At 41.8% G+C, this 25,750-nt stretch overlaps 1 protein-coding gene across 5 annotated transcripts in view; it reads left to right on the top strand.

Annotated features, from left to right (window-relative positions):
* The window catches only part of WAPL (WAPL cohesin release factor), a 133,832-nt gene that overhangs the window by 66,983 nt on the left and 41,099 nt on the right, over positions 1-25,750 (top strand). For 2 of the 5 annotated variants that reach the window (XM_074544670.1, XM_074544667.1), the window contains exons 1-3: positions 2,553-2,693; positions 5,778-6,301; positions 19,533-20,576. In XM_074544670.1, coding sequence (XP_074400771.1) covers positions 5,800-6,301; positions 19,533-20,576 — 1,546 coding nt within the window. In that variant the 5' untranslated portion in view covers positions 2,553-2,693; positions 5,778-5,799. Of the gene's footprint in view, positions 1-1,728; positions 1,864-2,552; positions 2,694-3,048; positions 3,400-5,777; positions 6,302-19,532; positions 20,577-25,750 lie in introns of those variants that run through there. The other 3 variants (XM_074544671.1, XM_074544669.1, XM_074544668.1) reach the window with 3 other exon arrangements.

The raw sequence follows: 25,750 nt of genomic DNA, 5'->3' as shown, positions 1-25,750 counted from the left end.
CTGTTAAATTCCACCCTCTGAGAATGAAACATATCTACTGCCAAACACAGATGGGATTTGGCTTTTATTTGCTCTGCCATGGTACTTGCATATTTGAGGTGAGCCAGATGCAAATGGAAATAAGCAAAGCTTAATGTGTTAACTGCCAAGCTTAGTAAGATACAAGGTGTCAGATTTTCAAAGTACCTCAGGTATGTTAGGGCAGTAAAACTGGCACATGTCTGCTCTTCTTGAACACAACGAGGTTTGTTTTGCCATCATCATCCTCGTAAAAGGCTTCACTTACAGGCTGGTACCCAGGGTAGGATAGGCAGCACATAAATGAGTTTAATTTATCCTCTGTTAGTCATGGGAAATTCCCTCATGACCCTGAGTCTGCAGTGGTTTGGATTACTCTGTGTGGGGTTTCTACAAAGACTGGAAATACAGCTGGAAATATGAAGCTAGCCCAGGGGTATAAGGTGGGTAAGAACTTTCAAATACATCCAATTACTATCATTAGACTGCAAAATTCTCTCCATTACTGTATTGGTGACTTAGGTATCCCAGCTTTACATCAGAAATACAGCTAATTTAATTTCAACTCTTCTAGTTTCATATCAAAATAGAAACTATTTCCTAATAGTGCCTTGGTGTTACTTCCTTACTCTGGCCACATTCTTCACTTTTTCTGGTTCTCAGGACAAACTTGTGTGTTGTGAAGGACTTGTCAGAGCCTCAGTGTTTCGAGCTCTCACAGTTGTGTTTTCCTCTTTGTCTAACAATCAGTCACCAAATAAGACTATGCAAACTCAAACAGGTTTAGCTGTCCATGTCACTCTTAGAGTTTAAATGAGCTATTTAGTGGCTGTGATCAAGAATACTCTCAGGAGAACAATCTTCTCAGGTTTTGTAGTCAAATTGCAGATTTTAAAGTCTGTAGCCTGTTTTTAATGGCTCTTCAGTAACTGAGTCAGGTGGTGAGATACAGGTGAGCTTGTAAGCCTTGTCTGAAACACAACACAGACCTCAACCACATTCCAAATGGAACTTGTACTTCTTATTCATTGCAAGGCCCTGTTGGTTTTATCTCCACTTTCTCCAGCAGTGCCAGCTGTATACTGGATTTAGAGAGCACATTCACAGCATGTTTGTGCTTCAGAAGTAATGCCTGAAAGCTCCAACACATCAGTAGAGATGAGGCAAAGACCAGATTTACTCAGAGGATCCCTAAACAAAACCATATTCTTGCATCTTATTTTGAGGCAGTGATTTTGCCTTAGGGTAAAGTAAATATTAAATTAAGAAAAACCTAGAGGTATTGAGATAACTCTAACCTCTTCTGTGCAGTGAAATCAGCCTCTTAATTAGTTCTGCATTTGGGACTTGTCTTGTAAAGCCTTGTAAAGCCTCAAACGATGGTTTGAGTGTAAGCATGTGATGCGAAACCATTTTAGACTCCAAAGTTGTAGAATTTCATTTTACTTTTCTGAGTTCCTCACTCCTCTGAAAAATTACCAAACTACATTTGTGTGATGTTGTTTAATGTTTTTATTGTCATGCATCCTTAGTTGTCTGTCCTACAAGGATTTTATAAATGCTGCTTACAGAATATGAAATGTTGGATTTGGTGACTGTTTGATGTCCATATGTATTTGCTGCATGACACAATCCTTGTGGAGCGTTTCTGCTCTCTGCACAGTGTGTATCATTAATTAAAGCCTCAAAGGTGTGCATATATCTAAGGCGTGTGGGTGGCTGTAGTAGCTTGTGGAAGCGGGAGCATGTGAGAGCCGCAGTTTCAGACCTGCCCCGGTCGGTTCCGGGCGCTGTGTGCCGAGCATGTTTCCTGCCCGGAGCGGATGTGGCGGCCGGGCGCGCACTGTGAGTACAGCCAGGGCGGCACCGAGCGCAGGGGGCTCCGTGCCCTGCACGAGGCACCGCAAACTCCACATGGAGTGCCCGCAGGGCCGCTGCAGTGCCTGCTGCCTTGTTCAGCGCCCGGGCAGGGCTCTGACCCTCGGCGGCTCCAGCCGGCCTGGGCTGCCCGGGCCGCTCCCACACTCCTCGACGGGCGCCGGGACCCACCTGGGCCTGAGTGCCATCGGGGTGGGGCCGCTCGGGGCTGCCCGCGGCGGGCCCCGCTGGCCCCGCCTTCAGAGCCTCCGCGCGGGCCCGGGCAGAGGTGGCCGCGGGGAGGCGGCGGCTCCCGCCGGGTCGGACCACCCCGTTCCGTCCCGGCTCGGGCCGTCCCGCCGCGGGGACCCGCCCGCCGGCTCCGGAGGCCGGACCCAGGCCCTGCGGGGCCCGCGCCGCGCCGCAAACTACAACTCCCGGCGGGCACCGCGCGGCAGGGCGCAGGCGCGGAGGCGGCGCGGCCGGCCGAGCGAGGCGCACGGCGATTGGCCGCGGCGGCGGGGGGCGGGGCGAGCGCGGTGACGGCAGGAAGGAGCGGGGGCAAATGGCGGAGAGATGGTCCCGGGGCCCGTCCCGAGCGCGGCGATAATCCCGGTGCGGAGGAAGCGGCGCCGGAGGAGGCGGCGCCGGGGGCCCTGACGCCCGCGACACCCCGAGAGGGTCCGTCTGCCGGAGGGGCGGAGGCGTCCCGCAGGCTGAGCGCCTTTCGCAGGCGGCGCTTCGGCGGCCCGAACCCGCGGCCGGAGCCACATCGGCCGGGCCCGCGCCCGGCACTCGCCGCCACCGCTGACGCCGAGGTGGGTGCCGGGTAAGGGGGCGGCGGGGGCCGCGCCAGCCGCGAAACGGGGCCCGCACCCTGCGGGCAGCAGCCCCGCCGCGGCCCCCGGCGCTGTCCCGCCTGCAGGGGCGTGCGGGCCCGCCGCCCCCGGGCCCGCGCGAAGTTGCGGGGCGGGAGTTGGCCCGGGGGCGAAGCGCTGGCGGGGAGCGGCTCCGCGGGCCGGGCCGCGGCTGCCCCGGGCACTTGTGTAATGTGGGCCGGTGGTGCGGCGGGGCGGGGGAGGCGGCCGGGCGGGAGGGGAAATGACATCAGGGAGCGCTGGGGTGACCCGGTTCCGCTCGCACACCCCCCACCCCCCCGCCGCTGGGGGAGGGAGGGAGGAAAAAAGAAACTGTCACCGTGGGATTTCATCAGCTCCTTCTGCCTCCGTGCATTTAACCTATTTTCCTTTGCTTTGATTATGTAAGAGGAGCGGTGTAGAGAGGAGCCATGAGTAGGGGTGCCTGATGGGCTTCCTGGGGAGTTACCGGGCTTTTTGTCTCCAGCTGCTCCGCCGAGTTAGCGCTGGGAAACGAGGGCCAGCTGTGGTTTGGGGTTTTACACCTCTTTACGTTGCTTGCGCCGCTCCAAATGTGCAGCACAATGCAGGCGAGGGAGGCAGGGAGTGCAAACAGAAATTGAACGAGTGTTTTATTTCCCTCTGAGTGAAAAATCAAGAGAAAATTGTAAGTAAAGAGTAAAAATCTTATTCTGTTGATGCTCTCGTGTAAGGAGGCACCTCTTGTTCTTAAATCTAAGATACAAGTTTTTAGCATAGCGTACTTATATTTTCCAAGTATTCATCTTTTAACCTATGGACATTATATTGAGTGTTAATTTGGATTTTGATATTTTGAGTTAAAACTTTTATGAGATGATCCTAATTTTAAAATATACAAATAAGAAAATGTGGTTTACTTTCTGAAAATAAACTCCTCTTGACTACAGGAATCTTCTCATTGGAACTGCAAGCCACAAGCCATAATTTAAATGTGTCATTATCTTTGCATAGGCTGGGAATGTATATCAAAAATACTTGAGTACTTCTTACAATGCTTATTATAACCAATACTTACTTGAGTCTTGAGGGTTTAGGGGAGGAAAATGTGCTAGTGGTGAGTGAAAGGTTTTTTTCTTTCCTGTAAGTTGTTAGAAACTGAGATGTTAATAAATATTTTACTTTAGCTTCTACAGCTTAAAAACCTGGCTGTTCTGGTCTGAAATATTTTGGTTGCCATTACAAATATTAACTAACATCAGCAAAATCAAACTGGTAATTTAGATTTAGTTTGCTGTTTGCTTTCTAAACTATGCATAGATAGAAACTAGAAAATTGGAGCTGCCTGCAGGGGAGGAAAAAAAGAAATTTGGCAGTGATGTGCGGGGGGAAAAGAGGAGATGGGGTTAAAGAGTGCTGTCTCCCAGGAGCAGGCAGGAGCCCTATGAAGAGTGGGCTTTTGCTGCAGAGTTCTGTTCACCTGCCTTCACCTTCCCTCAGCTGCAGCACGGGGAAAAAGCCTTTCCCAAAGTGGGTGTTCCTGTAGCTCTTCTGCAGTGCATCACCGTCCACCTGCTAAACTTCTGAGGTTCAAATGTGATCGTTTTAATTCATTTAATATTTTCTCCATGGATTTTGTCCCCATGAATTGCTTGGTTCCTATGGTAAGTGAAGGTTGGCCTGGTCTAATAGAGGGAGACGATTATGGGTGAGACAGTCTTGCTATAAGGAAGTGGTAGAGGGACATTGCTGGAAAGCAGTCTGGCAGTTTTGGTAGATGCAAAACTGACACTTCAGGTTGAGAAACTGTGAGTGTTGAGATGAAAACTAAAATAGGAAAGGCAGTATGTCACATATTTGGGGAATAATAATAAAAACAGTTTTATTGAACAAATAGATCATGATAAGTCCCATATAAATATTTTAACTACAATTTTTCGTATACTTTATATGAAGTTAGTTAACATTTCAGGAGTTAGGTTTCTTTGATTCTGTAGCTTAAATAACTGTCTTTTTTAGCAGACTTTTGTCCAGTATGGAGAGGAGTTTCAGAGAGAAAGATGGACTTGATTAAATTCAGGCTGACTATAAAGAATTGCAATTTCCTATCCATGTTTGGGCCAAAAAGAGAGAAATAGTGGTTCACAAAACAGATGTGAGGGTTTGGGGTTTGTGTTGTCATTTGTCCAGTAGTTGAAGTATTTGTTTTTGGGTAAAAATCCCCCAGGTGGTCTGTCTTTCTTCTTGAGTTAAACAAAAGTAGAACAACACCACATGCAAGGAACTCTTCAATGTGTTCCTGTTTAATCAGTTACTTTTACCCTTCTGTTCTTCTGAGCAAGCAGTGGAGTGGTTGTGCTTGTAAGAGGCAGTGAGCAGTAACACAGGGGCTGCTAAAGGTGTCCTCCATGTTCCTAGAGGTGGATTGGGCAGTGTCTCTGTTCTGTCCCTCAGTGAATCAGATTTACCTGTGGGGGATTGCTGTGCACCAGTCCTGACCACAGCACGTTACCAAGTGAAACACTTGGTAGATGAGTCTGAGTGTGAGAGATGAACATGGGATGGAGTTGTCATCATTGTGATTAATTAGTACTTAAAATACATCTACAGCAATGTGAAATATTCTGACAGTTTTTGTATTTAACTGGCAAGAGATTTTTTTTATCCCATGCTGTGTTGTTGGACTCTAGGAGGGAGCTGCATGTTCAGACGTGGTGAAAATATTACTGAGTTGTTCTATGAAAGTGCCTTCTATACTTGAAATTATAAAATTAGAGCAAAGCAGTACCATTCTTAGAAGATTTTTCTTAAGGATTCATTGTGGCATTGGTTTATAAATGTGCAAGTAACTGAATTTCAGTTTATTTTAGTGGGTGCTTAGTGCAGAACCTTTGCCCTAATGACAGTCACGTGTGAATGAGTGAGTCTAGAAAGAAGCAGGTGATGGATCTGCTGCTTGTGTGCCCTGTACATGCCTGGTGCTTGTAGGCCCAACAAAGGGTGGAAGTAACAATCATTTGTACTAGAGAGGTGATGAATTGATGTTTCTTCTTTCTTTCACAACAGAGAATATGAAACAGGAGCCAAAATGACATCCCGATTTGGCAAGACCTACAGCCGGAAAGGGGGAAATGGCAGTTCCAAGTTTGATGAAGTGTTTTCCAACAAACGGACCACCCTCAGTACAAAATGGGGAGAAACCACCTTCATGGCCAAATTAGGACAGAAGAGGCCCAGTGTCAAACCAGATATTTCTGAAGTTCCTAAGAAACCCAAAGTTGAAGATGAGGTAACAGAGGATCCATTTGGATTTGACAGTGATGAAGAATCTCTTCCTGTGTCTTCAAAGAATGTGTCACAGGCTAAAAGCTCCTCTCAGCTGGAACCTGGTGAAGCTGCTCAGTCTGAGGACTTCACTCCTCTACTTGAAGCAAACAGCAGAATTAATCAGCCAGACAGTGGAGAAAATGTTGCCTCCAGCAAGTGCATACCTTTTGACAATACTGTTTCTCTCTTGAAAGAAAAGAGCACAAGCAAAAGTGTGGAAGATGGAGAATGCAAGAGCAGCAGTGCTAAACTTGTAACTGCAGGTTTGTTTGCATAACTGTCCATATACCTCTGTTTTCCTCTGATTTTTGCTGACCTCCCTTTAGAGTTTGTGTTTTCAAGGGATTTGTAAGTATTCTGATAAAGTTGTGGGGCAATTTTTAATTGTAAACAATTGTAGGGTATTCTCTATTTAACCAAAAGCACTAAGGAGCATTCTGCACTTTACATACTGCTCTGAGGTCTTGGGTGCTTGTGTTGTCTGCAGATGAAGGTACAGTGCTTTAGCTTCAGGGCAGTATGTGAGTCCACTTAGTCCAGTTATTCCATAAAATGGAATAATAACATTCCACTTCTAAAATTGCTGAGTGCATTTGTGGTTTTTAAACACATATTTTGAGTAGTGATGAGTTAGTGGTAGTAGAATTTAGTGTGGGTACATGTTCACAGCCATGAAGGTGCAGATACAGCTTAGGCCATGCTCTGTTTTATTATTTGGGTGGAAGAGTAGTTTTCTGAACTTCAGCTGCACTAACATTTTCTGTTTGTAATTAGCACAACTATATCAGTGTGTACATAAAAAACTTCAGACCTATGAGACTGAATTCTGTCAGAATTCCTTTTAGAGGTGTTTTTGGGCTTGGAGTGTTTGTAAGATAGCTTAATACTTTTCAGAGGGGAGTTTACAGGGACCATGGAGCTGAACAGCACTGTAATTTTCCTCAAGTCACTCCTGGAAAATATTAGATGTTGTTACATCTCATGAGAGGTTTTTGTATAATGGGCTGATTAAACCACAGCTTCTATAATTGGGTAGAAGATCACATTAGACGAACCTAGATGAAGATGACACCTACTGACTTGCTCTGGGTTATCAAAATCAATTTTAATGAGAAGAACTTATATAACTTTCATTTCTCAAATATAGTTAACCCAGAGATTAGAAATTTCAATGGACTTGTTCAGTTGTGAATGCAGTAAACGAGAAGATACCGAATAGTAGAAGACAGCCACAGTTCAGTTATTTTTTATATATATGTTAGGGATCTAATTCAAGAAAACCCAGGAAATGCTGATTTGAGCTATGGTTTGAGTTACATTTGTAGGATGTTTAATTGTCTTTTGATCTTGCTCTTTATTTTTGCTGCTAAAATATTTCTTGCTTTCATATGATTTTCAGCAGCTGTCTTTCACTATGATTCATCCTCAGACTGGAAATAAAAATTAGGGGATTTTAAAGTTTGAATATTGTTTTCATAAGAAATTGAGTAAGTTCATCCCCCAGTATTTCTAAGGGGAAGAAACAGTGAATTTCTTTGGTTTTAACAAGAGATTGTAGTAGAACAGGTTTTACAGTGAAATGGTTTCCTTGTAGACAGCCTCTGTCAGAACAGTATTTTTCAGGTTGAAAAAGAAAGTGAGAGAGCTATGGGGAGAAAATGTGATAGAGCTCTGAAAATTCATCATGTGTGAAAGGCCAAGAGGAACAGACTTGAGCAGTTTCATTGGTGCTTCCTGATTCCAGTCCTGTGGAAAATAATTAAGTACAACATTTAGGACAGAAAAACTCGCTTATTTAAATTCTAGAACTCCTTGCTAGACAATACTGTGTATGTCATAAATACACAGCTCTGACCAGGAGGAAGCTGATGAATCTTGGTGGATAAGTCCTTCCAGCTTCTGAGTGTGGTGGTGGTCTGAGTGCAGAGGGGGAGGTTACTTAAGGCACAGTTTACTGAAGGAGTTGTGTTCCCTAAGATTTTGTGAAGTATTTGTTACTGATTGTGGCAGTTCAGCCAGAAGTAGTGAAGGACAAGCTCTATATTGATCTGATGGTTCTGTTCTTTCAGAGTCTCTTACATTCTGTTGACACCCAGTCAAATGAAGATAAAAACACTTTTCATATCTTTCTTCAGAAATGAAATTCAGCTGCAAATGAATATTTGCAGAGCATCCTCGGAGGGTCTTTGGTTTCCTTACCCTTATTTAAAGCCTGCAGTCTTGGTGGTAGTGTTTCTTTTTCTCAGTTAGTGTAAGTAAAACTTGGGTTGTTTAAGTTGCTGTTATACTTGTGTGTAAACTGATCCAAAATAAATAAAAGTTGTCTCTGAGGACGTTGCTCAGCACACTGAGCAATTAGAGATAGTGGTGTATAGTCAGCCAGTGTAAATGTAGGAACTTCAAAGGCTTCTTTGTTGTAGTGACTGTTGAGTAAAGTTTAATGGGGAGGCTCTTTCAAAACTACAGGGAGTTAATTTGATTGATTTGGGATAGAGTTCTGGAGGATGAAGGAGCTTGGCAGGAGTGTAATAGTGTATGTTCCTCAACTGCTTACATGTCCTTGCCCTCCCCATAATCATTTTCCCCTTCCTGGTGACTCTTGAACTCCACCAGATTCAACCAGATTTGTCCAAAGGGCTTAGAGATCCTTGAGACAACAAGCTTGGCTATTCCTGCTGAGGAAAGGAAGGGCTGGGGGCTGGGAGGGAAAGCAGGCAGGTAGAAGGACATGAATATTCCCAGTGTAAGGAAGACTGCAATGTGAGCTCCCCTTAACCCGCATACAGCACTGTATCTCTGGTGTGGGAAACTAGGCTGTGTTGGTACTGATGTTGAAGAATGTTAATTTGTTGTTAATTTGTTTTAAAGTGCAGTTTGCTAGTCCTTCTCCTCATACTGCATAGATAGTGCATGAATAAAGGTCTCAGGACTCCCAGAGAGCATGAGCCATCGTTGTGTCTTAATTTTTAATGTAGGTGAGGATAATGCTAAGAGTTAGACTGAGTTGAAAAATGTGACTTAGCATGGCTATGCACAAACTGAGAGGTACAGTTAATTCTGCTCCAGTTGTATTATCCTGCCTCAGTGGCCATTCCTCTGGACATTAAAATGAAGGTGATGCAATTCTGTTAATTTTAGCTAATGTTTGGTATTAAAAGCAGTTGATTGGAGGTTTGTTTTAGTAGGTGTGCAGCCATGTAACACAGTTGAGGATCTGTATCTTTTATTTAAAATGGTAGAACTTGCTGGTCTTTTTTTTTTTTAATAGCCTTCAGCTAGTGCTTGTAACAATCTCATTTTAAAGGCTTTGAGGAGCTCTTAATGTGGAAAGCTTCTCATAATCTTACCCTAATGTTGCTTGATCAAGACTTAATACTGTCTGAAGAGTGTCTGTGAGTAATCCGGTGTGTAGCAGGTAATTTGCAGATAGGGGTTTAGGTGAATTTGAAACAATGAAAGAGTGTTCAGTATTAATAGTTACTGTTAGATCATCTTTGTGAATGTAGGGAGAACTTGGTAGCTGGAAAGTAAGTTGTGTCTTTAGGAAAATATCACACTGGTAAGTCATATAAAGCAAAAATGCAGCTATTTAGAAAATGAAGCTTGTTGAGACAGTCTTACAATGGTGAGGTAAAAACAGTCTTACAAGGGTGAGGTAAAATCCTTCAGAACAATATTTGGATTTTTGAAACAGTCTGGTGGGATTTCTTTTTTTTTTTTTTAACTGGTAAATTTATTCTGTAAGAAGTAAACCCAAATAGTATTTCATGCAAGCTTTGGTATAAAAACGTGGCCTTGCAGAGCAAAGTTTATAAGTTTGCTCTTTTAGAGTATTTGTTAGCTTGTAGGTTGAATTAATTTTTTAATGAAAATGAATGTCAAAGTTAGATGAATTTTAGGAGTTACTATGGCATTTCATAGTTATATTAGCATATCAGTATGTTTCACTTAGGACAGCTAGTTTGCCCACTCTGGCTATTTCAGCTTAGGGAAATACTTCTGGCATTGTGGTGTGAGTTTGCATTTTGACTCTGGGTGCTGTGATGATCTGCTGGCTTTTGCTTTTGTGCAGTGCTGAGCTCTGTAACTCAGGCCTTCAGAGCGTCTGTCCAAGGGGTTGATACTCTTCATCAGAGAAGGCATTTGGGTTGAGAGATGTTTGTCATCTCTGCATACCTCATATTCTGGTTTATGGACTGAGAGAATATTACTTTCCTGCATTAATTCTAAAAGAAAAAAAATTAGGTATTTAATCATGCATTAGGGGAGAAGTATTTTAATTGGGCATAGATTGTCTGGTTTGTTTTAGAGCCTGTGAATTTATTTCTTGAAAGTGTGTTTTGCTTGCTGGGGAGAAATAGAATGGCTTAAAAATCTTTCCAGACTAGAGAATGGTGTAAGAATTGTGTCCCTTTCTCCTGTGTTGTAGTGTTAAGTATGGATTTTGTGGTTATTGTGTTGGCAGTGACCTTTGAGGAAGCTCTTTAGGATTAAAAGAACAAATAATTTTCTTTCCCCTTAACATTTAGAGCAATAATGAAAACAGCAATTCCTCATCTTGTCATTTGCTCCTGTGTACTGGTACTCAAACAGGTTTTGCTCTGGCAGTAGTTTTGCTCTTGGTGCTCTGAGACAGCGTTTGTCTGTTGACTGCTGTCTGATTCTTTTGTTTTTCTAGATAGTTCTTAATGCCCTCATTTGTCACTTGGGGCCAGTGCGCTTACAGGTCGCAAATCAGAATGGCAAGTGTAGTTCCTAAGAGCGAGTGCTCTGCAGGGCAGGAGCACAGGGATGTGCTCAGTGTGTCTTGGCCCAGGATGCACAATCTGCTTGTGGTTGGTGGCTGGAAAAGCACCGAGTGCAGAGAGTAAACTGCAGAAAATGGATGTCCTTGAGGAAGGAGAGGGTTTAAGGCATCAAGTCTGTTGCTGACATACTATCCTGGCAGTACCTTAGTGGCTCTGTGCAAAGCCTCTGCATCCTGCTTGTGTGGGTGGGCAGCCCTATCTTTAGAGTTAAGTTTCGACTTCCCAAGTGCGGGTTTGTTACATAATTGCATTTGACCACCAGATTGGTCAGGGTATTCCTTTCCAATTGTTTTTAAACTTCTGTTTTGTGTTTAACACTGACATGGACATGGAAAATAATAGTTAAGCCAGAGTAATATCTTACTTCCTCTGCAGAGTTTTTGAGAGTAATATTTACTTTGTGAGAAAGAATTTCAGTTTAGTCATTTTCCATCCAAAAATGGAGCAGAGCTGGGGGAACCTGAATGAGGCCTGAGCATTTGGCAGTCTTAGGAGACAGCTGGCAGCAGCCATGATTAAAAAGAACTGCAACTGTGCTCTGGTTGGGTCAAAGCATTAAGAAACTGATAGCAGAGAGGGGGAAAGGTCTGCCAGAAAATGTGTGTGCTCAGAGAATTTCAGTGTTTTGAGGTTTGTTTGAATGGTAGTAGTTATGATGGGTATGTGGATTGCTGGGGTTTATCCACAGATCCACTCTCCTTTAGTTGCTTTTTGGTAAGTTTTCCCCTTTTGAGCATATCCCCTTTCCCCCTACACACAGAGTTTTGTTGCTGTATCAGTAGCCTGTGTTAAAACTGGTGTGATTATTGTTCTCTTTTTTTTCTTTTTTCCCCCTCTGCTACTTCTTTAGTGGAGGCCTGTTGGTTTTTTCAAAAAGTCTGAAATGGTTGAAATTCTGTTTAAATCTCAGTGTTTGTACTTGTTTGCTAAAATAGCAATACAGAAAAATACCCCAGTGTTTAGGAGAGAATCTGATTTCTGCAACATATTTTTCCTAATGACAGGTCAGTTCATACTGTGTATGTCCATGCATAGAGTACATGGAACTGTATTCCCTTTATCTATAATTCCCCTTTCCTATACAACAGTAAATATTGCAATCCATACTTTTCAAATCATCCTTTCTTTATGTCCTTGTACAATGAACAGTTTTTAAAAGATCATACTTTTAACTGCTTCTTAGTTTTCATGGTTAAAAAGTGGAAATGACTTTGCATTGAAAACAGTTGGTCAGTGCTTGTGGAAGAAGAAAATCCCTGTTAAGGTACATAGCTCTCAAGTGGGCCAGAGCATGCAGGCAAGCAGAAACCAGTAGTAAAGAAGCTATTTCAGACTCAAACTGCTGTAGTCTTATTAATTGGATGGAAAATGTTCTTCAATTTCAAACTTAGATCATCTTTTCATTTAAGAAACTACTGCTGTATTTATTCAATTTTTTCAGTATATTCATGAGTACTGGCTCAATTCAGACTGACTGAGCCTAAGTATGCATTTGTTTTGACAATTGTTAATGTTGCTGTGTTAGAGTATGCTTTAATTTTTTCCCATAGCAGCTCACCCTAGAAAAATTGATGAAAACAGGTATTTCTGGCATGTTTGAGCCCCTCATACTGCCCATGACACACTTAGTAGTTTTTTATTTCTGGCCTTCTCTTACTGCTCTGAGCAACAGATGCCCTTCTGAGCTTGTGGTGAGGAGGAATTGTGTCTCTTTGGACTTTCCATGAGAGGTGAGCACATGTCAGGCTCTGACAACTCTTGTGCTACCAAGTGTGTCTTCTGCCCATTGTGTTTTTGCCCCTGCAGGTTTGCTGGGGAGGCAGCTGTGCTGAGCTCACCGTGCCTGGTTTGGCCAGGTGTGCATGTACAGGTTGATTTGAAGGTGGTTTTGAGAGATGCACTGGTGTCAGGTGCAGTGAAAATGAGCGAGAGCAGAATACCTTCTGATTGCTAGCCAAAGGACTGGAAGAAGAGAGGGTAAGACAGTTGTTACTTCAAAAGCCATCTTGTCATACCAGTAAAAATATTGCCTGAGCTAAAGGCAAGGGATTAGTTCAGTGAATATTTTCTGCACAAGAGGGAAGGTGGCCATGTCAGCCTGCACCCCTGTGAAAGGCTTCCACTTCCACTTAAAAATACAAGGGCATTTTACAAAGTTGTACACTGGCTGCCAAGTGTGCCAGTCTGACACAACTTCTCAATGCCTCCTGGTAGCACATCTTCCCAGTGGAAAAAAGTATACGAGGACCTACTGTGTGGCTGAAACATACAGGGGCTGCAGGGCTGGAAGCAATAATGTCATGGATAAGGGTTCAGCCTTTCCCAGGCTGGAGCCAAGGCAGTGGGAGATGTTGTGCCAGCAGCATGTTCTGAAAACATGAAAATGTTGTTAGGCTCAGGGAATGAGAAAAATGGTCTGTTGGACATGCTGAACAGTGTGTTGCCAGACTGACAGATGCATCCAGGTGATTTGAGAGAAGAGGTGTCTGAGGTGTCTTCTGTCTCATGTTTAAAAGAATAGCTAACTGGAGTCATAGTGCCATTAGTTAAGACTGTGTAAGAAACTAATTAATTTTTTATATAAATTGTCTTAGAATTTTGATATTCAAGGTGCTGGAAAAGGAAACAAGATAAGCAAATGATTCTTAAGGAAAAGTCATGGCAGTAAATTAATTCTCACCACTTAAAGGTTTTCTGTGACTTTTTTCCTGCAAAATAAGGTGCCACTTAAAACATCTGCAAAGAGTCAAACAGTGTCTGTCTCATCTGCCTACAGACTTGTTGGGAATTCAATTACTTAAGAATTTGTAATCATAGCTGTGGATGTGGTTCTATAATTTTAGCTGTTTTAGAGATTGTCAACCATGAAACTGATCTTGGGAGTCACATCTTCCTGTCTTCAGTTCACACCTATTAACAGGCACTGCTTTTCAAGATCTCATAGGCATTAATGGATACTTAATTCAAAAAAATTTTGCCCATTTCATAAATTGTGTATTTTGTGTTAATGGGCTTTTTTTTTTCTGAGTTTTCCAGTTCTTCAGTCATAGACAGAAAATGGATCAAGGGAGTTTAGTCTGCAACCTCTTCTCCTTACCAATCAAAACATTTCATTTCCAATGCATACTGAAGTTTGTTCTCTAATTTGGAAAGAAGCATGACTTCTGTGCAGTTCCTGATTTTCTGACCAAACCAGAGATGACACTCTGTGTGTCTCAGTTGGGCTCTCCCTGTAAATGAGGAGTGTGATGTGAGCACCTTTCCTTTAGCTGGTCAGCTGCAAGTTGCAGATTGAAGTGATGTAGCTCTGTGCTTGAGAACATGGGTAATGGTGTAATGGAGCCATAATAAATGTTTCCAAGTGCTCAGGGACATCAGGCAGAGCGGGAGCTCATAATGAGCTTAACAAGCTGTTCCCTCCATCCTGTGTCAAGATCTGTTCCTGAGCTGCAGCCTGTTCATTGAATGTGCCCTCAGTAGCTGGAGGGCTCTGAGGGCCCTGCACACAGTTCTTGATGTTTCATTTTCTTGCCACCATGTCTTCTTTTTTATTGCAAGAGAAATCAAGAATGTAATATTGGCATTGTGTCACCTGCCTGCTTTCAAGATTTCATTGCTTTAATATTTGCAGTGAATTGTGGCTAATACTAAAAGGAAAGAAACATAGTGTGTGTGTTGATTTGTTTGTTGTGAATAGCAATCATGTTTCTCTCATTAAAGTGAAGGCTTGTACAGCCGCTTACCCAGCTCTGAAGGGGAATAAGGTTTCATGCTGCAAAGGCTATAGAAGGCCATATGCCTGTTGTTTGTAACATGGAGGATACTTTGCTTGGCTTTAATTGAGAGGAGACTAACCCAAAGTTCAAGTTAGTAGGGCTAGCATGTAACACTGGCAACTTGTCCATGAGTACATAGGAAAAAGTAAGCATTTATTTTGTGATAATACCAAGAGTAATATTGATTGTCCTTTTGTGTTCTTCATTTTTGTCCGAACATGTTTGCTATTCAACTGGTTTTGATCAAACTTGGTGTGGTGAAGAGAGCTCTCAAAGACCCAGTGCTGTTTCAGGTGCCATCTGTGCTCTTGCCTCCCTGCTGCCTGCATGGTGTCGAGGCAGAGGAGGCTTTAGCTGGGTCCCTAATCCCTGGGAAGGCAGCAGCACATGGAGCTGGCACATGGAGCTGGCACATGTCACCGTGCGTGAGCCACAGCAGCGCTGTCCCTGCCCAGCCACGGGCTGCTGCTGGGGAGGCTGCAGGGGGATGATGGCTGAGTTGTGGGGCAGCTTTGCCCTGGGAGCCCTGTTCTGTTCAGGGTAGAAATTTACAGCAGGAGGCCCTGTTCTCACAGCCCACCATCCTGCTCTGTGCTCTGAGTAACATGAAAATAGCAAATAAGGTTCTGCAGCTCTGCCACTGAATGGTTAACTAAAACATGTAACGTTTGACTGTAGGCAATTACGGTTAGACTGTTAATGGTGATTTGGTTTTTACAGACTGAAAATTATGTTTGCAGACTTGGAGCCCCAGTCCCTAAGCCTTGTAAGTTAAATAGAAATGAAAGAAAAGTGAAACAGGGACTAGGCTGGAGGATTGATGCTATGGTTGCTTCATTTTCTTGTCCAGAAGAGTGTTTGATTTCTTAAAGGATTGCTTTACTTTGGTTTGGATTCCATTTTGGTATATGCTATACTTGAAGGATCAGGGTATGAATTGTTAACTCATAGCTTCACTATTTGATGGAGAGAGTTCTTAATCTTTTCTCCAAACTTCAGTGTTTCCTCTGTCAAACTTTTACTGTTATATGTACTTAAAGAACAAATGAAGTTGAAATGTGAGACATTTTCATGTCAGAATTGTCAGATGTTGAGCTGAAGGATGTAGGTTTCTTATCTCTAAAAAAATTAATTTATCTTGAAAAAAGTGGAGTTTTTTAATTCTAGAGTTGCATTCTTCATTTTGTCTATGATCTTAAAAATGAAAAAGGAGGAGGTAGTACCACTGGCTACCTATGGCAGTCATGAGGCATTTATTGTTGAATGTATAGAGTAACATTTGTTCCATCTAACAAGTGCTTATAGTAAGTGATTTTTAAAAATAGGATTGGAACAGAAAGTTATCTTTATATCCATCTAGTCTGTCTTAGGTTTTCCATGTAGGTATAGATGTATATTTCTTACATGTTTGCAGGTTTGTAACTGAAAAAGAAGTGGGCTTTTGACAACTCTGTAGCATTCCTGCTGTTTGAGTGTTTGCATGTATCTATATATATTATGGAAGAGTGTAAACTTTATTGCCTTATGTAAATTTACTATCTTGCATTGTCTGAAATTGAATTTTTTTCTCTAGTGGTTACTTGGAACAACCTTACTAAGGGTACTTGGAACAATAATCATCATCACTTAAATATAGTTTTACAGATTTAGTAATATGCATCTGTGTGTGTGAAAACATGTCATTTTATGGGAAAGAGTGGAAGTTTTACTTTGGCGTTTTTGAAATTTATCAGCAATGCTGAAGACATCTGTCTTGTTAAGTGACATAAACTAGAGCATGAAATAAAGCAACTTCGAGTGATCTAAACAGAAAATAAATCACGATTACCACAGAACATTGATATGGTTCCTAGGTGTACAGTGTTTGTACTTGGGGAGGGGGTTATGCTGTTGCTGATTTTAAATTCCTTGGGAGAGTTATTCTGGTATTTGAGCCCCAAAAGAACTTAATTGGAGTTAAAAATAGGAGGAGAAATTCCGTGTCTCTCTTGGACAGCAGAATATTTAATCATTCACAATTTTCTGATATTTTTTCCCTACTGTCATGCTAGCTTCTGCTGTAGTAGTTGCTGCCAATAAATAGTGTAATTTTAAAAACCAGGGTTATTGGAATTGCGGTTCCTGTACACCTTCGGGCAATTAGCAAGTGATTAGCAGTACTTGGTGGTATTGAAGTTTCGGGCTGACAGCTATTGACCCGCTGATGGGGTGGGAACAGTGGCTTGACAAAGGCTCTTCAGAGGAAGTATTCCTCTAAATGGCACTGCTTAGTTTTCCAGTAATGCATTGTGATGATCCAGTTTTAAAGCCTGACTTTCTACCTGGTGTACACTAAAGAGTTCAGTGGTTCCATTTTCCATCAACCTTGCTTATTATTGGAGATGGAAAAACCTCCCTGGTGCAGTTACTAAGACTTTTGAAGCACTGTGTGTTTTTATAATTTTGGTGCCCCAGAATCAAGGAGGAGGTTAAGTGCCACTTTTTTGCTGTTCAGGAGTACCTTGGTGTGCTGTATTAAATCAGGAGCTGAAAGGTAAAATTGAGATGCAATACTTTGTTGTCACTTACAGAATCTTTGTCAAACAACTCAAGGTTCAAAGCTGCTGATGCACGTGTGCCACAAAGGCCGCACAAGTCCTGCTGTGACCATAAAGAGCTCTTAGTGCTCTTTGCCTGGTTACATTTCTTGGGAGTATAGCAAACCAAGCACCAATAAAGCCATTTGACTGGACTACAATGGATTTGTTATTTGTTGGTCAGCCGAGCTGACTGGAGAAATTGATTTTGATCACATTTACATGAGGAGAAACAAGAAGTTTCCTTAGATATGGAACAGCAATGGTGAGGCTGCAAAACAGTGCATTTTAGTAAGGAAGTCTGAAAATGTTTTAAATTGGATTTGCTGTTTTTCATGCCTCAAGTGTTGTGGTAGTCTTCAGCTTCACAATAATATTAAACATATGGGAGAAAGGAACATACTGTACACTGTCAAACCACCTCGTTGATTACAGAAAGATTCATTTTGCTTGTGCCTCTTGGATTATGGCAAGCATGAGATTGAAATGGGAATAACAATATTGCTTGTATAACATGTTGATACTGAAAAATAGTAACCAAGATTCCATCATGGAGATGGTAGGGTTAGGGTTCCTTGTTCTGTGAGGAATTTAGCTTTGAGTTTTGCATTTCATATATTCTGTGAAAAGCTTTTTTTACTTCTAGCTGATTATGTATAACTTCTGTGACAGACCTCAGCAGGACTCCAGAAAACTTAGATGCAGTTTGTCAGATATTACTTGTCCTGCTTGCCTGAGGAATTTTAGCAGGAATTAAACCAATTTCCTGCAAAACTGGATTTGGTAGCCATTTCTTCTAGAATTTTCAGTATAAGAATTTTCAATTCTTCTACAAAACATATGTGCAAGGATGGCATTTAGATGATGCCATTTGAATTTGGAAGTGAGCCAAAGTCCCTGGAACAGTGCTGATGCTTGTTTCCCTCATCAGGAGGTTGAAATCTCCTGGTCAGTGCTGTGAAGCTTCTGTGCCACTTGCGTAAATGGAAGGTAATGAAATTTAATGAGGTCAGGATTAGTGCTAAAGAGATGCTTTGGCCTTCATTCCACTGATGAGTTTAGGAAGCCTTTGCTGCCTAAAAACCTGAACCTTTGGGGTTGCATTCTGCCAGTGGAACCCCTTTTATCACTGCATTTTTCTGCACGTGTCTTCTAAGTACATTCTCTTCTGGCCTTTCTGTTGTCATGGGCCCTGTCCCAGCTGCTTCTGTGCGTTATTCAGTTTATCCCATCGTGTGCTACTCCTCTCTTTGTCAGACTCCTTATCTTGCTTCTCCTGGCCCGGGCAGCCATTTCAGGGCCAGTGGTAACGGCAGGCACCTGGCTTCCTCTGCTTGCTGATACTGTCTCAGAAATTCTCAGGAAATTCTTATTTCATGGAAATGCCCCTCTAATATTGCTGGGTGTGTGTCTGTGTGATTTCAGCAGAGGATGGCCGATGCAGTCACCATGAAACTCTGGTGCCAAATCCACCATGCTTTTGTTGGTGTTCAGGGAAAACAAAGGGAGTGGTTTCCCCACCAGTTTAGAGGACAGCAGGTGGAAGACTTGAATACTTGCATTGCCTTCTGGCATTGCTGTTGTGTGGGTGCTGGTTGGCTGGAAACAAACCTTACAAAAACTGACTTCTTATAGTGGAGCTTGTTCTCCTGGACAGTGTAGGATGTGAGTGTGGCTATGGGTTGGAGAAGTGCGAGAATAACTTTTGGCAGCAGCTCTTCTTCAGAGATGCAGAAATTCATTGCATAAACCTGAATTTCAGAAGCGAAAAAATTAAAACTTGTGATGAGAACTGCATTTTTATATTTCTTTTGTAAGTCCAAATATTTTCATTTAGAGCAGGAAAATGAAATGACAGTTGAAGTTGTTTGCTGTTTTATTCAGGGTACAAGAAGGAAATTATTTCCTTACATAATAGACAATTTGTAGTTGTTCTTTGTGTCTGGTTATTCACTGTAAGTCACTTGTGTGTCAAACTTCAGTAGTTGTCTTTTCTGAAAATTTCACCACAAAGTTTCTCTTTTTTTGTGTAATTTGCCTTGGTAAATAAGTGGTTGTATTTAGGGTTTGCCACTGTCTTTTACATGATGCACATATTTTCAGAGTGACATTTTAAGGTTTTTTTTTTTTTTTGGTAGACATTACAAGAAGACTTTATTGTAGCAAAACCTTTAAACTGGAGGGCTTAAGAAGTATAAACCAGGTGGATAAAGACCTTTTTTGTCAAATGTTCACTGAATGTGTTTTGTTATATTGTAACTTTCCAAAGTTGCCCACATGGGTGACTCTTTTTTTAATATTCCATTTTAGTAATAAATATATCTTTTCTTATAGATAAAATCCAGAACTTGAAAGATAATGGGAACAGTCATTTCATCTATGACAATGCTGGAGACAGTAATAAAACCAATGCTGAGACCACAGACACGTCTGGATGCAACATTGAAGCCAAGGACTCGCCTGATTCTTGGGACTCCCACGTGGGAAAACCAGCAAATTCTGCATCAGAAACATCTCAGACCAAGGGGCCACTAAGAACTCACTTGTATGAATGGGAGGATGAAACTGAAGACACCAGAACTGGAGAGTATATATTAGCTTTTGACAATGAACATCTCTCAGAGGTGAAGAGCAAGGATGAGGAGTGTGATAAAGAAGATAGTGAAAATCCAAAGGAAGCCATTAGCGAAGAACTTGTGCAAACTATTCCTAGGCCAAGCAACTGTAGGACATATTGTCGATCCAACAAAGCAAAACTGCAGGGGGCAACAAATTTTGACAAGCTAATGGATGGCACTAGTCAGTCTTTATCCAAAGCAAACAATGAGTCAAATACCGATGGGCTGAACGCAGGAAAAAAAGTTCCTGTAAGTAGTGGGACCAGTTTTAGAGGGACGGTTGGACGGACTAGAGACTACACCGTTCTGCACCCGTCGTGCCTGTCGGTTTGCAATGTCACCATCCAGGACACCATGGAGCGCATGGACGAGTTCACCTCCGCTGCCCCCACCGACCTGGGCGAAGCCGGGCGCCTGAGGAAAAAGGCAGACATGGCCTCCGCAAAAACCACCACCAGGTTCCGACCAAGCAATACCAAATCGAAGAAGGATGTCAAATTAGAGTTTTTTGGGTTTGATGATCAAGACGAGGGAGGGGGAGATGAAGGCGCCTCTAGAAGTTCTGGGAGTTCCAATTACAAAATCAAGTACTTTGGGTTTGATGACTTAAGTGAGAGCGAGGACGAAGATGAAGAGTGGCAGGTAGCAGAAAGGAAGGCCAACAAAAAGCGAAGTAGAACTGTACCATCTGCTTCACTACAGTCAACCTCTGATGGCAATGAAAACTGTTCCCAGGATAGCCAGCTCAGCACTAATGCAGGTCAGTAGAACTCTTTTGGAATACATGGGTGACATTTAATTTTAATTGACTTCAGTGTTGTGTTCTTTTGCAGTGTACCTAGGAATTTATGCAACAATACTGATTTGGAAACCTAACAGTTAACTCACTTGAGATCTTAACAGCCAAACTTACTTCTCCTGAGGTCCTGTGTGGTGTTTCATATCTCTCTTGAAGTATGCTTTACACCCCTTGATCTCTTGCCAGAGGTAGAGGGCTTTTTTCTTTTCCAACAGAAGATTCGTACCTTTTTGGTGTTGAGCATAAGCATCTATGCCTGGAAGGCAGCTATCCTCCCACAGAGCCTCCAGATCAGCCCACAATTGCAGAGCTCAGTGCACACATTTAAGTAGCTCTTAAGAAATGGGAAATATCTTTTTCAGGTTTTGAATGTGTCTGTAGGCAGTTTGGACATTTCTCAGGCTCCATCTTATCTGAGAATGCATGACTCAAGGGAGAGGCTGTGGGGACCCATGGAGTGCCAGTTAGATAACTGGCTTTGGAAGAGCCTCTGCATATTTGTTTCTGCTCTTGTTTTCAGTTTTTAGCTATCTCCTTCTGTGCAGGCTGGGGAGTGGGGTGTGTGTACTCACACATATATGAGTGAAACTGTGGATGTGGCAGCTGCTGAGCAGTTCTGGTGGTTCAAATCCTTTTCAAAATGAGGCTTGCTTGGTGGTAGCTTGGGTCTGTGCTGGTGAAGAACAAAAGGAATACCTTTGGAGGAAGGTTGCTTTTAGCTCTTCTGTTTTAAAAAAGTCTAATGCCAGAGAATCACTTGTGTTGGAATAAATATTTCAAAACACTGCCACTGTTCCACGGAACATTCTGGTCCTCCATTTTGGAGCATGAAGCATGGGAAGTTTTATCAACTCACTGAAGTTGTTACATTTTAAGACTTTGACCAGATGTATTTCATTGTGATAGGAAGAGAGGGTTTCAATCTAGCTTTGCAAATGTTGGAGAAGCTGGGGGTTTTTTCCTACAAATAGCTTCTGCTAATATAATCCAGAAATAAAATTTCAGAGGAAAAAATGTTCATTTCTCTGTTCTAATTATAACTGTTTCTAAAACCAGAATTTTCTGTAAGCCTTTTAATCAAACTAAATGTCACCACTAGGGTTTTTTTTTTGTGGATTTGAAAGGAACAAATGAATACTGATGTTGTACGAGAAGATTGTTTTCAAACAACAAAAAACATGATTTGTTTTCATAAAATTTACTTATGATGAGACACTTGGGTTCCAGCCTCTTTGGAAAATGGGTTTATCTTACAGGGCTGCTTAAGTACTCTTAGTCCCTGTCTTTAATGACTTCTTGTTCAGCCATTTATTCCAAGGGAAAAATTTGCTTGTACAGTTAATGCAGCTGAGATGCTGACCCATCAAATAATCCTTTCAGCTGCTGTCCTCAGAAGTCTGAAAATATCCACACTTTGCATTTGGCACTGCATTCACCAAGCAGGCCTTTATACTCCCAGGTATCACAGATGTTTGCTCTGAAATATTTTCCTAATAGATTTCCATGGCATAGGGGAATGTAAATTTATGTTTTGTTAGTTCTTAATGCACTTCTCCACTTCAGGTAAGAGCTACCTCTCAGTCCCTCTGCTGGGAGATGCTTCCCCTTTTATTTTGCATCTCCTTAGCTCGTTTGATTCTTTTGTGCTGCTGTTTGCAGGTGAGATTTGACTTGCAGGGTTTTTTTCTGAAATTTGAAAGGGTGATGCCCTATAATACAGATTATGAAAACAGGGAGTCTGATGGTGCCCCAAAGTTTGTGGGACTCCTTGCTGAAGTTCACACTATTTTTTCTCAGTCCTTTGTAAATTTTGAGCATCATGATCTCTCAGAAAAACCATGATAAGAGTCCTTGAATACAGTGATGCTGAGCCTGAGAATTTCTCCAGAACTTCTGAATCTAAGCCTGAAGTTGCAGTAAAATGTGACATTGCTCTGAGGTATTGTCTTTGCATACTGGAAAAATGTGACTTCTACATCCATGAAAAATGCCAGCTTTGACTCCAGGCCTGAGAAACAGCTTTCAGAACATCTTGCACAATAAAACTCTGTCCTGAAATGGTGAACAGTACTGAGAGGTGCTAAATGCTGCCTGAGTTCTGTGTGTGCTGTTCTTTCTTTGTTCTAATGAATAAAGGCCCAGATAAAAATCCAGTGTTCCTGTTCCAGCTTGACAGGTGAAATGCCAGACTGCCTCTCTGAATTTCAGCCCTGGAAAATCCCAAAACTGATTCTGGTGTTCTGTGTATAGAAAATGTTACATGGCATAATCAGTTTTTCAACAAACTTGATGCTTTTGGTGCTTTCTGTCACTGCCTTACTTTGCCATAATACTGATTTGGTTACTTGCCATAATCTAGGTATGTTTTTATGAAACAGATTTTATAACCTTAATTTAAAACATCTCTAAGATTTTGTAATTGAACATTAGAAAGACTTCCTTCTAGTCTGGTAGTTCAGAAAGGGAAAGTAAGTTTAACAATACATTTTTAAATGTTTTGACAAATGAAATTTAAGAAAGCGTAAAGACTACAGGAACAATATTTTTGGTGCAGGAAAAATTGCAAAATAGATAAATGCAGTTTTGGTTTGATTGTCCTTCATTGAAAAACATCTGCTGCTGCTCATTTCTGTGATAGTCTTTTCTGCTGAAGTAGTTCAAAACACAAAAAAACCCCTCAAACAAAAGCCAAGCAAATAAAACCCCTACCTCTGAAAAAAAGCTCCACCTTTTAAATTCCTAGATGTTATTACCACACTTTTTACTGAAAATACTTCCTAACTTTATTAGCCTTAGATTTTTGCTTATGTGTTGAGTTCCTGGTAAAAGTTTGCTTTTTATTTTGCCATTGCAATTTAAAATTCTCTCAGATTCCTGTGTAGCAGCTCAGTGAAGCAAAGGCCCCTTTGGCTCGTGAGCCTCCCAGCTGGATTCTGCCAGAATGCCAGGGGCTAAAAGTACTGGTGAGACTTTGCTAGATTTGAAACAGTGCTTTTGCCATTTCAGTAGCCAGAGTACAGGGTGACTCCAGTGAGGAGAAGCTTTTAATACTGGAAGAAAGTGACTGACTTGAGTGTAGTAATCCATGGGGAGTAGATCCAAGAGAAATCTGTACTGCAGCTCAGTCTTTTGCTTTGTAAATCAGTTCTGATATGCAGCTTAACCTTTGTGTCATCGATTCATTTTTCCTTCCAGTGATCAAAATGAAATTCCTATAATCTTTTTAGGTAGTGTAGCTTTTGTATATCAGCATCTAGCACTTAGCTCAGTTCTGGTGAGCCAACTTGCCCTATTTTTTTCTTTAATTCCTTTGCATCTTCTCAAAAACTGAGTCACCTTCATTGGGTAAATATTTTAAGCCAGTTAAAACTACATCAAAGTCCTCAAAGGCAGAGTCCTGTTTGGGCTTCAAAACCTTCTGCAGAATTGCCCTGAGACACTAAAACAAAACTCCGCTGTTGTTCCCCAGGAAATTTACTGTGGTTGTTGCCTTGGTTGCTCTTTGAACATCTTTCCAATTCTAGCCAAGACAGGCAAATTATCTTAAAGATTATAAATGCCTTAAAATTGGTTAGACAGGGGAAAAAAGGCCTTACATGCTCCCATACTGAGAAAAAGGTAATGTGACCAATTTCTCTGTGAGGAGGCAAAAAAGCCTCTCCAAAAAGCCATACAGAGAGGGCCAGTGGAAATCAGACTCCAGTAGGGTCACTGCTTACCAAACTACTCCAGTATTTTCCTCACTCAGTTCATGTTAACAGCAGACTTCTCCCCCAGACCCTCTTTAATTTAGATTTAAATGTCTGCTAAGATAATGTGTGCAGAGTGCTTTAAGAAGGCCTTCAAAAGCACTGCTCAAATAGAAGCATTCCAGGTAATCTTACAAAGCTACTAAGTGTTTGATGTGCTAGCAACATCAGAAAATGCAGAATTATCCTGTTGTAAGTAGGAGTTGAATTTTTTTTATCAAGAAGTTTCTTTGAATTTAAAATCAACTCATTTAAATGGGATAGTTCAGAATCACATAGGAGTAGAATTCAAACAAGGAAATTTAAGGTGTTAAAATAGTGGCTTAGTTGATCCTAGAGCATTGTTAATCATTATTGAAGGCAATGCCAGGTCCAAGTCTTAGCACAGGGCACAAGTTGCTGTTCTCATTTGGTGGGTGAAATATTTTGTATTTCTAGAATGACTTGCATCTTTGTACTGGCTGTGGTCAAGTAAATTACTTGTTAGCTTTTAATCTGCAATAGGAGGGTCCATATTGCAGATTAAAAGGGTCCAGTTCTTTTGGTTTGACTTTCTTTGAGAACTGCATTCAGGGTCTGACTTCTTCAGAAATACTTCAGGATATATATCAAAGCAATTTGATTTTACTCCTTAAATTGGCTTCAGTGAGAACTAAGTTGTCTTTTACATAGATTTTGAAATAGTTTGGTGTTATTTAAGTTAATGGAAATTGGTCTGTAGTACTTTGCCTCAGTTAGACTAATCTTATCAAACATCTGTTAAAGTCAGTTGTTTTCAGAGGGCTGTTGATGCTGTGTTTGTAGGCTCTTGTGCTCACCTGACACAGCCCCACTGAAAACCAGTGGGATAAAATGAACAGTGAGAGGCTGCTTCCAGGAGGTGCCTTGCAGCAGGCATGCTGCCAGTCCTGGTGCTGCCAAGCCTGTTGAAATTTACTGCAATTTGGGAAACTTTGGAGCTTTATTTTAGGAATAGTTCTATTCCTCAGACAAGTTCTGTATCCTTGAGAACGCCATAAGAAATTTGGTTGTCTTCTTTGCCTTTGCTTGCCTTCTTATCCAGCTTGGCTGCTCCTGTGTACTTGGGATTAGAGTAACCCATCCTACCTGCTTGTGTTCTTGCAGTGCACTTTTCAAACAGCAGCAGCTTTTCAGGAATAAATTGGTTTTCTAAATAGATTGTCAGATGAAGCAGTGCCTCTCTGTGCCTGTCTTTATTTCCATCTTGAAATCTGTGCTAACTTCTGGTTTGTGCCAAGTGAACCTCTTCCCTTGTCTCCAAGGGATAGTGCTTCAAATAAAGCAACACAAGTTTAAAAAAATACTAAGGACAAAAATGGAATTTGATGAGTGAATTGCAGATTTACAGTGCAGGATGGGGTACTG

This window comes from Zonotrichia albicollis, chromosome 7 (genome assembly GCF_047830755.1).
Source record: "Zonotrichia albicollis isolate bZonAlb1 chromosome 7, bZonAlb1.hap1, whole genome shotgun sequence".
Taxonomy (NCBI): Eukaryota; Metazoa; Chordata; class Aves; order Passeriformes; family Passerellidae; genus Zonotrichia; species Zonotrichia albicollis.
This window is presented reverse-complemented; position numbering and strand designations above follow the sequence as displayed.